A 14,574-nucleotide genomic window follows, 5' to 3' on the forward strand; every position below is an offset into this window, starting at 1 on the left:
TTTACAGTATATATACATGGACAGGTGAAAGATAAAAGTAAAAACCTGAAGAAAGGACGAGAGAAGCATGACGCCTGGAAAACATTGCATGCATGAACAGTGCGTGACAGAAACCTCGCTGAACTGCTGCGTCTTGCACGCTCACCGTGTTCACATTGGAGGCATTGTTGCTGCAACACATCTGCAGGGCTGTCTGTTATGAGTACTGTATCTCCACAATCATAAGCACATATTATAATCTATTCCCCCTGGAAAAGAGTTTCTAAATCTCAATGGGACTATTCCTGGTTAAATAAAGGTTAAATAAAATAAAAAAAATTCCATTCAGTTATGAAGCCATGCAGCTCCTGCATTATCAACCATAGGGTCCTTCAAACATTTCCAATAAAATGCCTTGTGTCAATAACTGACGGGATCTTATCAACAGAAAAATTGTCAGAGGGCTTTTATTTTGACACGGAAACAGGAAAGCTTGAGACACATTTGTATTTCCTAATGTCTGTGACACGAAGATGTTGAAACTTGCATAAAAGGTGATAAAGAGTCAAAATAAATATCGAAACACCATTTTTGGTGTCTATGTTTGCTGACAACTGCGTGCGCTGACAAAATGATCGTCATTCCACCGTTTCTATAAACGTGCTGCACAGACAAGCCGCTGAGATGTGCCCGCATATTTTTATCCCAACTCGTCACATGGCGCCGCTCTGTCAGTGACCCTCCGCGTCTTCTTATGACGTTTCATAGTGTATCAAAACAGCGTCATAGTTTTCGTCCAAGCGCGTTCTCATCTCACGCCGTCCAGACGCCCTCTCGTTCCACGTGGAGGATGGCTTTTGGCATCGTGCTTGTACGCCGAAGGCACTGACAGAAACGAGCTATTTGACGAGTTTGGACTGAGAAAAGACTGGATGTGCCTGACCGGCGCTGCTCACAGAGGCCGTGTGGCTGCTCTGATCTGTTAACATGGGCGCTGGAGAAAAATCAGCAGGTTCTGTGAGGCTTTCACGCTGCTCAAACGTGCCCTAACATTCACATACTTCTTTAAGAATTTAATAAATTATACTTTAAAGCTATGGCTCATATGTTTCAGCCTTCACAGTCACCAGACTGTGGAGCTGCGATTTAGACAGAGTCAAATTAGGGAATGTCTTTTGGAATAATGGTTTTGCGTCTTTAAATACATTTCCAGAAATCTGCAGATTGTATGTTAAAACTGTTCTGGAGGCTCACAGTGGCTTGACACCTCATTATGTCAACTCATGTTGGTTTTTGGTGTTTTAAGGTTCGTCTGCAGCTGTCGATGAACACATATTGGCTGTTGCAGGGCAGGAACCTGCGAAATACCCAGCGCAGCACAGTCTGTATCAGACTACCTGGATCAAACTCATCTTTTTGGGTGCATTTTGTATCAGTCTTTGCTCCAGGTTGTGGCTCCAACTAAGTTGCGTCAATGGGGACCTTGCACAAACATTTTTTTTAACTTATTAGTTTTGTGTGGCTTCATTAAGTGTCTCATTATAGGATACAGGCCTCACTGGCAGTAGAAAGTGAGCACGTTCTGCTGGTTCCCTCGTATCAGCACCGCAGGGCAGTGGAGGCCACAGGTCAGAGTGTCCAGCCAGGCCATGTACAGAGCGCTCGGGCAGTCGCTGTGTGGCACGGGAAGGCTCCTGGGAAAACAACGGTACATTTAAATGAACATTACAAAGCTGCACGACGAGAACAAAGGCTGCTCTTACTTGCTTTATGAGAAACATATTATATAAGTCAAATGAGTGGTTTGCACTGCGTCCAAAAAAAAAGCCTAATCTCTCCCATCTCCCTCTCTGAGTCACGCTGCCATGGAAAGAGCCATTGTTTGGTGGCTTGTTGTGTATTGATTTGCATTATTTACATAATTTTCATCTCCAAACACTGAGAGAGAGGCCTGTATGCATTTGTCACCTGCTTTAGAACTTTATTCACAGCCTCAAACTAACAGGAAGAAAAAAGGTCAAGGCTCACATCGACTTACAGCCGTGTTTTATTCAGACACTCATCTCACAGAAATGTTTAATTAAGTACTTTTTAACAGCTAGAACTCCTCTTGTGGGCACCCATATGGATGCTGTATACAAACAGATAATAAAAGACAATATAGTGAAAGACAGTCACCATATTATATAATATGTCTATATATTTTTTTAACAAATGCCATTCAAATAACCAAGCACAGATTATGAGACAATGCACCCCTTGGTACCTACAGCAAAAGCTCTACCACTTCTTTTAATCGGGAGCAAAACACAGAGACTTGTTGTTTTTTGCATCTTTCTGTGGTTTGATGTCTCTTAGTTTTTGTTTTGTGTCTACTTGTGGCTGTTTTTTGTCTCTTTAAGTCCTTTTATGTATTGTTGAGGTCATTTTATGACTCTCTGAGACATTATTTTATGTATTTTTGTGTCTTTTTGTCATTTTGTGTCTCCTTTTGGTTATATTGTGTCCCTTTGAGGTCATTTTGTGTCTCTTTGAGATCATGTTATATCACTTTGAGGTAATGCTGTGTCTTTTATTTGCTTTGTGTGTCTTTCTGAACTTTTTACTCACACAAGCACGAGAGCAGCGTGTTGAGAATTCCTCCGGATGATTTCATTCAGCCTGACTTTTCTCTCAGACTGTGAAGGAAGAAAAATTATTGGGGACATTTGACAGAGTTTATTCACAGTGGATGACATTAGAAAGAACATCATGTTTTTGCACATGAATGATGTTTTTACACACACCTTAAGTCTGAAGGCATCAAACTCTTTGTCTGATATTTTCCATGGAGAGTTATCTCTCAGTTCGTTAACTGAGACCTCTTCCTGCTGTTCATCGTGTATCCTGAAGGGGGCGACACTGTCCACAAACCTGCTCAGACTTTGGTAAGAGCAAAAGGTCAAAAAGGTCAGAGGTCAGGATGTGGTTCAGGAAAGAAAGAATTTTTTTTTCTAAATCTAAGCAAATTGATTTGATTTCTATCAAAAATGTGTTGAAAAGGCAATGAGCTACTTAGCAAAACATGGCCCCAGAACTAACAAGAAATTAGTAAAAAGTTAAAAGAAAATTACCTGAAAATAATAAAAGTAAAGTAAAAGCAAGAACAAGCAAGAAACATTTTTAAAATTTAAAAAAAAAAAATAAAATAAATTTTAAAAAAAAAATTAATGCATTTTTAATTTACCACAATTTAAAAATGAGTTATAATGATTAGAAATAAAGTTTCCTGCACAGTTTTTTTTATTTCCCCAATTTCCCCAAAAACATTTTGTTATTGATGTATGATTCCTTTGTGCATCAATACAATTTTTACATTCCCATGCATGTTGCGTACTGTGTAAGCAAATGCGAAAATTTTCCGTTCTTACTTCTTGGCATGTGGACGTCTCTCGCTGTCCGTCATGACTATAACGTCGTTAATATCCAAACGAAACCTCTTCAGCAGAGCAATCATCCTAAAAGAAACAATGACCAAAGTCTCAGGACAGAGTTTTTCATATGTCATTAAGCATACTGTCACACACTTCAACTGAAAAGCATCCACAATCTGGAGAAAGAAATACATTTAAATAAAATAAATTTATGGGATTTAATAAACAACTCTCTGGTTCAAAGAACAATATCCTGGTCTCACAGAAATATCTAACATAAGTCAGCAGTATGTAGTGGTGGTGTTGTGTTGTGTTGAAACCATGGACACAATGTGCATAGTAAATTGGGTCCTTTGTTGTGCCGCACACACAAACTCTTTGGTTCAGCAGCCACAAAATGGATGGTGGTTAATGTTACGACAACATAATCAGTAAAAAGAGCATGAAAGTCCATATAAGGAGGGAAGTAACAAACAAACAACGGACTTTCACCCAGGAAACTGCTGTTTGTGTCCTCTGTGAAAGTAACACACAGGACACAAAGCAAGTTGTGCTAAAAGTATTCTTATAATTTTTCACCATTATTCATTATCATTTACTTATCGTAGAGGGCAATAAAAGATAAAAACCTACTTGTTGCGGCCTTCCTCCATGTTTTGTTCATCCCCTACGATGAAGACCCTGACCTTACTGTGGTGCCATTGTTTCCGCCTGGTGAGCAGGTAAGGCACCAGCAGGGTCAGACCTTAAAAGAGAGGAGGAGGAAGAGAATTAACGACAGCTAAGAAGAAGCTATGATGATTTTTTTCTCTGTGTCTCTGTCCAATCAGTAATACAAGACAAAGAGGAGGCTCCTCATGGTGTCCACTGACCACTATTGTACTTAAGTTTTTCAGAAACTGAGATGTTATATATTGGTTATTACATATATAAATTCATCATTGCATTAGTGTATTGTACTTTTTATTTCTCCTTCTTCTTTTCATTTCTTTTTATTTATTTTACCATTTTAATTGACTTTTTATTTGTTTGTTTTTTTCCCTTTTATTTGTGCTTTTATTGCTTTAACTTCTTCTCTTGTTGTTTTTTGTTTATTTCTTTGTATTATTTGATATTGCCATTATGCATCCTGCATCTTGCTTTACTTGTCCTCTGGTTTTTATTTTATCCTGACTCTACCTTCGTTTCTTCTTGCCTTTATTTAATAGGACTGTTTGACTTTCCATTGATGGATCATGGATGGATCAATGTATCCTGTTTTCACTTTGCTTTGTTTGTCAAAGCACTTTGTGAACTCTGTTTTTAAAAGGTGCTATATAAATAAAAGTATTGTTATTATAATTATTATTATGACATTTTTTTGAGATCTCACCTCCATCATCAGCTATCCAGTAGACGTCGATGGTCTTCTTCCCCTGGTCATTCTGAAACACTGTCCTGATCTGCTTGCTGTCGCCTCTATCTGAGATGTCGTCAACTGCAACAGCAAGAGGAGGAAAACTGAGGTGCAGTTTGGACTTGTGGGACATGACTTGAACTGACTTGAAGTCACACATTTAATTACTTTAGACTCACCTTGACAAAATCAAGAGACTTGCAACTTGACCTGAACTTTTACACAAGTGACTCATGACTTCGCTGAGACTTGAGCCTTGAATATATTTGATAACCCCTACACCCCATCCCCCAGTCCAAATACTATAAAGCAATTTATTTAAGATGTGTGCCACAAGTCAATTAATTTCTCTTCATTTCCTGAATCAGTTAAAATTAGCCCTAATGTGTTTGCTTACTCACCTGACATCCTCTCAGGAGATTGCTGGTCGATATTTTCAACAGAGTCATCTGACTCGAAGCCCTGGTTCACTGGGGGACAGACATTACATCTCTCACCATTGTTTTCTTTTTTGTAGAATAATAATAATAATTTACAGATATGTGAAACTGTAAGAAAGTATGCAGAGAAAAATCAAAGAAATGATGAAGTCTGGATTTCTAACATTCAAAATCAAACTGGTCAGAGATATCCAGCCCGTCCATCATCCGCAAGATGCACAAACAGTAGTTGGAATCGAAGGTATCACTAGAGAAAAGAAAAGCAAGAGAAGTGGAGTAAATTAAGATGGAAAAAAAGTCTGCAAAATATGTGTTTTTCCCTTTTTTTAACTACACTTACTATATGGTGTTGATATAATCTTCAAGGCTTTCAGGAGTACTTTCCCTCCAGTTTGCCTTGAAGCCGAGGACCAGAGTGTTGGGTTTCAGCTTTCCAAGACCAGATGCCTTGAAAAATGTCAAATGAGTGCAACAAATATATTTAAACTTCAAGGCTGTGATGCTCAATATACAGACTGTGGGCAAAATCTGGCCCTTGATAGAGTGCTGCGTCAGCTGAAGAAGAGACGTCTGCAGATAATTTGGCTCCAGATAATAACTTCATGAACAATGAACACTGAAGGAATTCAAACCAAGGTAGGTTTCAGCTGGTTGTAATCTACAACCTCACAACTAGATCCCACTAAAATCTGCCTAAATCTTACACACTGCTTCTTTAATACAGAAACTGAAGGTAGATAATTCCAAGTTTATGCAATCGTACATTTGCAACTTCTTGAATTAGAGATGTTTTACCTGCATCAAGTGTCGAGTTCCAACTCTGAGGCTGTCAGCGTTGAAAGGAGTATAAAAGGAGCGCACCTTCCTCTTGTTCATCCACTTCAACAACCAATCTGTCACATCCTGTGGCTGAGTGTGCCTGTCCTGCTCCTAAAGGACAAGGACATTTAAAAGACAGACATGAAAAGCAAAGTTTACATTAACATTAAGCAAAACCGGTAGAACATGTTGGATGAAAAACTACGCAAGAATGCTGAGAACTGGATAGTTTCTTTAACAGAAGGATATAGGTCATGTCTCTTATTTTCCTGTTGGGATTAAAGCTGTTGAGATTGACTGACCGTGATTATGTCTCCACAGACCATGAGGCTTATGTGCTTTGTGAAGGAGCCGACAAAGTCCACCAGGGCTGGTCGCTGATTCGGCGGCCCAGTCAGGACGAGACATTGTGGTCTAAAAGGACACATCGGAAAAATCTAAGTAGATGTAAACACACTATCATTCTACAAAATGAGAAGGATTTGATCAAATTCCAGTTGAAAAATAGATTAGACAAATACTACAGAGGGATGTCTTTATGCTAGAGGATTAAAGATGCATGATATAACTGTGGTTTTTGGACACTCACCTAAAATTCTTGACGTGATCCTCGACACCAGACAGAGAGACGGAGTACGACAAAGCCATGTTGTATGTACAAGCCTGGACTGACGAACCCCAGTTTACCTCTTTGGGTACCAAAACATACACACAAGTATGAGAGACAAAACTATAAGAGTTGTTTGTCTGCAACTCATTCAGACTTTTTGGACTTACTTGGCTTATTGTAGTTGACGTATCCAAACAGGAAGAAGATTATGCAGAAGGTGGTGAGAGCAGCCCACCAGGTAAACAAGAACATCAGCACCACGGAGATCACGGCTCCAAACAAAGCTGTCCATTTACTGTAGTAGTGAAACGACGGCCTCCAACCTAAAGGGGACGGCAATGAGTAATAGAGTGCCCTAGGGCTGACATTTTTCTGTAGGCTGTCACAGAAGTCAGCTCCGCCCTGGTTTCCTTGTTAAAAGGCCTATGGGATTTTGTCAATAGATTTTGAATTATGGAAGACAAAGAGATATGTTGTACATAAACGTTTATGATCCTGTCTCATTTTGTTCAGCAAGATAATCTTCACAAATGAGCACCACTTGTATGATTTTTGAGACCTGAATGCAATCGGCAGAAGTCAAATGCTAATAGGCTAAAAGCTAACTTAACCATGGTCTAATGACCCAACGTCGCCACCATTTTGAGGCGTTAAAGCAGAGTGGCAAATGGGTATGCAACAACAACAAAAAAAAAATCGTCTTCAGAAGGGAAGGTGGATTGGTCAATTGATGTCGGTTTCTTTTTACCCCAACTGCTGTTTGGTAACCTTAAACCTTTAGCCATGGCGGTGGCCATATAGAAAAGCTCATATGGGTTGTTTTTGAAGGCAATGACAAACAGGTGACTCACCGGGGGAGTTTGTGATTGAAGCGTGAAAGCAGCTGAAGTTGATGAGGCTGTAGGAACACAGGAAGAAGTTGGAGATCAAGGCTGCGATGGTGTTCAGCTCAGCTGCAACGACACAGGAGAGAATAACCAAAATGCATTACAAGTCCAAACCTATATTAAGTTAAACACAAACTTATGAAAACCTCTCAAAGATTTTGTCTTTTCTTTAAGATTTAATTGTTGTAACAAGAACATAACACCTATTGTGAAGAGATTAATAATCAAAGGAAATATGTGTATTAATAGATTCTAATAACAAAACAGCCATCATATTAAATTACACCCACCGATGAGAATGAAGGCCACAGCAATGACATAGCAGAGTATATAGGCCCGCAGTGGCTCGTCATTTTTCCCATAACCCTTTGCAAAGAATCCAATGTACGGGTATATTTTGTCCCTGCACAGACACTGGAAGAAAAGGCAGAACATATAAACTTATAAATCAGTGCATTATGTTAGATTTTACAACATTTATATGTATGTTATATACTAACATATGTATAAACAGACTAATAGACTCTTTATTTTATAAACTTTTCTGTGTGTTGTTGGCCTTTTGAGAGATAACTTTCACAGTATGCAAGTACCATGAAAAGCTTCATGAACATGATATGTCAAAATATGTATCATATGTGTCTTTAAAGTCAATTTTATTCTTTTTTTGTCTTTTCTGTCATTGTGGCCATGGTCTAACAGTTCAACAATGTTACAAATCTCATTCTATCTAAAACTAAGCCTAATTTCATCACCTAATGCTCTAAATAGCCAAATTGTCTTATTCAGATGTTAGTTAGGTGGTGCTGTTGATTTTCTTTTGGCGAAATAGTGTAAAACAGTTCTAACTGGTTTTCTACACCAGAAAGGTTAAAACAAAAATAAACATTTTTCAAGCAAAGAATTGGATAAAGAATTTTATATACAGACAATGTGCCAGTTGGAAGATACTCTATGACACAAAAGTATGCATTAACCATCTTTAGAAATGCTGTGTGTTCTGCATGTAAACCGGCTTTAAACAGGATGCAACTCTTACAGATTGTAAAGTTTTATTAATTAAAGTAAAATGTCTCACCTGAAAGACTTTAGGGGCAGATACGAGGAAGCCAAGAGCTGACGACAAGCTGGCAGCAAAGACACCCGCAGTGATGAGGTAATAGAAACCTGACACTTGTCCCAGTACCTAGTTGAAATAGTAACCATTAAAAATGAATTATAATTTTTTGTATAACAGTTATGAACACAGTTTTATGAAGACAGAGTATAAACAGACATTTAAGGAAAACTGGCTCATTTTACAAACTCAAGTATAAGAGCTTTGGATAAAAAAAAAAATGGAAATTGTATTTTATTTTATTTATTTTTATTCCATGATAGGCAGAAGGCCTTTAGGAATGAATGGTACCTTTAAGTTGGTGGCCAGACCATATTTGCAAGACTGTGACTGGATGCACTCTGTGAAGTTCCAGCCCAGGTTACAAGTCAGACCCACACAGCCATCAGTGATGTTTCCAAGCAGCATGTCTGTAATATTGCCAGAGGCGTCCCGCACAACACATGACCCTGGAGTAGGATCAAGATAAAAAATATTCTTGTCATGATGTAAAGGGATAGACGACTTATTTTGTCTTTGAAAAACTAACATGCAAGATGAGCTGGCTGCCAAAGAGGAAATAAAAAAAGCCCTCCTTTTTCAGCTTCGATGATTGCTCTTGTACTCATGCTGTATGCTGACGACACTGCCCTTTATATGAGTGATAAATCCCTGCGCCACATGCCTCCTTTCTCCTTTCCCAAACTAACTAGCACATCGAATAATCCCCACCAGTCCAGATAACCACACCGATCAAATTAAAAGAAAAATCAATGAAAAGGGTTAAAGCCAGTTGACTGACTTGGCATGGCTTACCAACAGTTGCAGAAATAACTAGATAGCTCACTGTTGTCCAGAAAATAGCCATAAGGGTGCCTTTGGGAATAGCAGTAGCAGGGTCCTGAAAAAAGAATAGAAATAACACACAAGTCAACATTCATGTATTTCTTGTTGCTTGCTTTGATGAAAAAATCATTAAATTTTTTTTCACTTCCTACTTTAAGGTCACCGGAGATGTTGGCTCCGGAGAGGATGCCAATGGTGGAGGGGAAAAAAATGGCAAACATCGCGAAAAAGCTGTGTCCTCTCCAATCTGGTTTGAGATTTGATATGAAGATTTCACCTAATGACAGGCAACAACAAAAAACAACACCTTACTTAACTCTGATTAACATAATTTATGGATCATAAAATTTTCAAACTGAGGATGGCATGCTGTATCCAAAGGCAGTAGTTTGTCCTGACAAGCCTGAACTTACTGCGGTATCCAAAGATGCCTTGGGACTGTTTCTCTAGACTGGGTGGTATGACTGAACCCACCAAGTAGTTGGAAAATGACACCAAGAGAACAATAAAGAACACAATCTGGGTCTGAGAGACAGAGGCAAAAAATGGGTAAAACAAATGATGTACAGAAAAAGTTGAGAGATTTACGTAACAAATCCGTCACAGTATGTCAGCGTGTACTCACCTTGGACTCCCACTCCATTCCAGCCAATGAAATGAGCAGAAGAATAGTCACTGTGATCACGCCCATAATACGGACATCATTGATTTCATCAACCATGACAACACCAAACTCCTACATTAAAACAACCAAATTATTCACACATCCTTAAGAAACAATTAAATATGAAAAGTGGAAACTGCCCTTTACCAGAATACCACCAAAAAAGTCATTTGTCATCTGCTCATTACGACCCATGTTTATTGTTAGGCGGCGAGCTCTAGTGGTTATAGTTATTATGACGAGAGCATAAGAGGAAGTCTTTTGACATAGTATAAAGAACGATAAAGTGTGTGTATTGTTTGAAGGATCGAACAAACATAGGACTTTATCCAGGAGATGCCCATTTGTGTCCTGTGTAAAACTAAGAGTCAATGTTGAGTTATTTTAGTATATTATGACACATATGTCAAATGTCAAATGTCATGTGACAAATGTCAAATTACATAAGTAACTTATCTCAACCCGAACTATAATTATTTTTGTGAGCCTAACCAAGAAGTTTTTGTCTATATACAACTTTTTCACAACAGTAACTTGGAAAAGCATGAATGGGTTGGTTAAACACAGTGGCTCAATCACCACGAGAAAACACCATGAAGGATGAGTCAAACACAAAAGGATCAGCAGCTTAAACTCCTCTTCGAAATTGAAACCAACTACAAGAAGTGTGTATTTTCAGAGAAATGGGTTTTTGGACTAATTACTTTTTTGAGGATAACTAGCTATTGGATAAATGGGCTTTCGGCCCAATGAGACATTTTTTAAGCTCTTGAATTATGGGTCATCAAAACAATGGCATAGTGCCTAAAATAGTTGACCAGAAACAATGAAGGTGTGTTATCAAGGATCTTACCTTGTCAAGTATCTATATTTTTAGTGGTCATATCAAACAAACTATAATATATTCATCTTTACAGCACTTAAGCTTAATAAATACCTGCATTAGATCACGGACCACCTCCGCAAAACCAACAGTGTTGAGCGCACAGCCCAGAGCGTTGGCGAAGGAAAAGACCATCCCAATCGGTCCACCAATTTCAGGACCCAGAGAGCGGGAGATCATGAAGTACGCCCCACCTGAAAAATAACGTTCAACCACAACAAAGTGACACAAAGACAAGGGTTGTTGTAAAGATACTAGGTGTCTAATGTTTTCAGGCCTTAGTAAATGACTCTGCACAAATTTTGAGAAACAGGAAGTGACCTGAAGTCACCCTCCCGTTGGTGGCGATGGCAGAGATGGAGAGGGCAGTCACTGAGGTCACAACCACAGACATCAGGATAATTAGCCAGGTCAACACTGAAATGAGATGAACAAAAGCACTATCATTACTATGATGCTACTCGATGAAAACTCAATAGTACTCAACAAACGACGATAATCTATGTCCAGGCTTTTTATTCCTGATTCAAGGCCAGTTTCAGGCCAAAGTTTGGTAAAGAAAATACTCACATACTCCAGTTACTATCTCTACAAAGTTTACGGAGGTTGTGACTTGAATAGTCAGGATTGTTTATTTGTTTTGCCTTTCCAGAAAATTATCTTTTAAAAATGTGTTTTTACAGAGTGGTTCATTGATTGATTTCTTTTTGTTCTCATGCAACATAAAGTGTAAAAGTATGGAGAATAAAGGGAGATGAATAAACTCACAAATGCCTGCATGAGAAGTAATCCACGATAGTCTGAGAAAAAGGATGACTCCCCAGATATTCAGCATGCATCGAACCTGTGACAAAAATTCATTAAAAACAGCTCAGTGAGATCTTTTTGAGTAAAATGTAAGATTTTTTTTAATATTTATCAGTTGGTAAAATAAGTGAAATAAACAGTGCATGAAGATTCTGACCATGTTTCCAAGTCTGTTTAGTTTTACTCACCATGACCCCAGTCACCCAGCCAAATCGAACAGGGGCTTTCTCCTTTTGAGCTTTTGAGCCTTCATTTCCTCTGACTGGTGGACTGCTGTCTGTAGCGGTGGCCACCAAACCTGCCTCCTCCTCCTCCTTTGAAATATATATTTTGTACAAAGGAAAAACAATTAAATACCTAAATGATAATGTTATCTGTCTATAAACAGATATCTGCATATGTAAGTAACTGTGCAAGACTTTGGTATCTTAAGTCTGTAGTCTGAATTGTATTGACCACACAGTCATGTTTGAACAGGCTTTGGTTGTCTGCAAGTAAACTGTTTGTGTTAAGAGCAAACAGGCAGAATGCATTTGCCGAAATTTTATAAAAAGAACCCATCAGCTATCATCTGATGACAACATAGCTTTTTAATAGCAGTTTTTCTAATTTATTGGCATTCATATGCAAATATGTGCTCACAGAGATGACATCTCTGAATTATGAGGTTCTATCTGACATTTTTTCAATATGAATAAACATGGTAAATATTATTTTTTGTTTGATATATGCCTTTTTGGACTTTTTATTTACAATAGAAAAAAGTTCAGTGCTATGCAATGATTGGCCATTTTGCATCCAAGGGGCGGTACTGAGCGAATGGTCACAATGATTCCCAAGAGATGGAAAACTTGCCTCAACTGCTCTGCGGAGAGCTTCAAGAGATGGTCGGCTCCTCGCCTGCTGGTTTGTTAGCGTGCTATCATAATGCTCCAGCTGTGGCACCAGATCTAACGAGCTGTAGAAGGAGGATCTCCGCAGCTCCATCCTTGTGTCCGGGTGCTCCGAGGCACTGTTGGAAAATAGGTCCAAGCAGAGATTTTATTTGAAATAAAAAGGGGAAAATAAATCTTGCATTAAATGCTGATTTTCTGATTTTGAAAGTATGTATAAGTAAGTAAGTACATATTTACACTACCTAATGATGACAGCATAAAAATACAACAGCATTACAGTCAATATGGTTAAGTTTAATATTTAGCAAAGTTATTATACAGTGAGTGTACAATGATTGTGTACTGAACTGTCATCTATCTCTGTAAAACTAAATAAAACACCAAAAAACAAACAAAAACATTCAGCATGAAATATAAAAATTATTATTTTGACTCAAGTAAATCCAACAACATTTGATTAATCAGTGTGTAGGCTAAGATGAGAAGAAATGACTAAAATGAACACAACAATTCATGACTAATTCTATATTAACAAAAGCATATACCAAGATTCGGAAAAGCACAAACCTTGAATCCACGTCCGAGACAACAATGGTTGGAGGAATTTGGAGGTTACCATTTTGTTGCTGGCTGATGGCGTCAACATGGTACGGAGAGCTCCTGAGGTGTCCTTCCTCACTGGCTCTGTAATGGACATGGGGGAGAGCACCTGGGATTTGGGTGCGTTTGGATGCAAACTGCCCCATCTGCACAACTTAATGATTCCTGTGTAACTATGAGGGGAAAGGGGGTAGAGAAGAAGCTGGTTAATAATTGTCAAAATTGTTACAAGTTTGTTAAAAAAAAAAAGAGAGACTAGTAGGTCAACAGACTAAAAACTTAGAAATGGTGGACACCAAAATAAGCCAATTTAGTACCCGACCAAATGTCTTTTTTGAGATATGATGTTGTGTAATGGCCATAAGTGTTTTTGCAAGTTTACCTTTTGAATATAAAATGTAAGCACTTCATCATTATACCTTATGACACATTTGTGTAAAATCTGACTTCTAAAGGTATGGCCAAAAACATGTTTTATGAGGTCACACTGACCTTCGACCACCAAATTATAATCAAGTTAAAAATGAGAGGATGTCTCTGTCAAATATAAGAAAACTCCCTAAAGGTGCTCTTTAGGTGTTGAATGAGCATATTTTCAAATATGCAGTAGTACTCCCAGAATTTGGTGTAAAATCCTTATATATAAATTTCACTGTAATCATGTGGATCCAGTAAAGCTGGTGAGTGTTTCATCACACTGATACTAATTCATACTGTTAAGAGAAACTCTTGTTTGACTAATTACTGATTCAGTAAGTCTTAAGTGCAGCAGCAGTGTGTGGGAGTCTTCTTTTCTACCAATAGTGAGCTTGTCTGCCGTGCTTCTGCATAAGAAAGAGTAAATGTGCTAGTAATTATGAATATAAGATTTCGCCCTTTTTTTGCCTCTAACTTAATACGTTTAATACAAATGTTTTTGAAAGCAAGTGATAAATATTTATAAATTAATATATATTTTGGATATTTTGTTGTATAATCTTTGTATCACTGTTTTTGTATTTTAAACAATATAATCCTTGGGCAACTCAACAAGCTCAAAGTCAGTGTCTGGTTTCTATAAATCTCAATGAATTTCTATGCAGGCTATGCATTGATGAGACAGTTCTTTTGATGAGTTTTAAAGTCAAATAGTAAAAAAGGGAAGTAATACTTAACACTAATATATATATTTTTTTTTAAAAAAAAAAAGCAATACCCTAATATGCATCCAATCATAATACAGATTTTACGTGTGGTTA

The 14,574-nt window shown here is 38.0% G+C and overlaps 1 protein-coding gene across 1 annotated transcript; it reads right to left on the minus strand.

Annotated features, from left to right (window-relative positions):
• Nucleotides 1-1,406: 1,406 nt before the first annotated feature.
• slc12a10.1 (solute carrier family 12 member 10, tandem duplicate 1) lies at nt 1,407-13,482 on the minus strand. Its single transcript, XM_042511888.1, has 27 exons — nt 13,304-13,482; nt 12,702-12,852; nt 12,029-12,154; nt 11,802-11,877; nt 11,355-11,450; nt 11,088-11,227; nt 10,112-10,222; nt 9,900-10,011; nt 9,639-9,763; nt 9,457-9,541; nt 8,953-9,110; nt 8,623-8,730; nt 7,835-7,958; nt 7,509-7,610; nt 6,825-6,980; nt 6,637-6,736; nt 6,350-6,461; nt 6,024-6,158; nt 5,569-5,675; nt 5,393-5,475; nt 5,190-5,258; nt 4,765-4,869; nt 4,026-4,137; nt 3,390-3,476; nt 2,766-2,901; nt 2,590-2,657; nt 1,407-1,673 (listed from the first exon to the last, which is right to left on the minus strand). Exons 1-27 carry the CDS (start codon nt 13,480-13,482, stop codon nt 1,535-1,537), a joined length of 3,102 nt encoding a protein of 1,033 aa, XP_042367822.1. The 3' UTR covers nt 1,407-1,534.
• Between the last annotated feature and the right edge of the window lie 1,092 nt (nt 13,483-14,574).

The sequence above is a fragment of the Plectropomus leopardus genome, chromosome 23 (genome assembly GCF_008729295.1).
Source record: "Plectropomus leopardus isolate mb chromosome 23, YSFRI_Pleo_2.0, whole genome shotgun sequence".
NCBI classification, from domain to species: Eukaryota; Metazoa; Chordata; class Actinopteri; order Perciformes; family Serranidae; genus Plectropomus; species Plectropomus leopardus.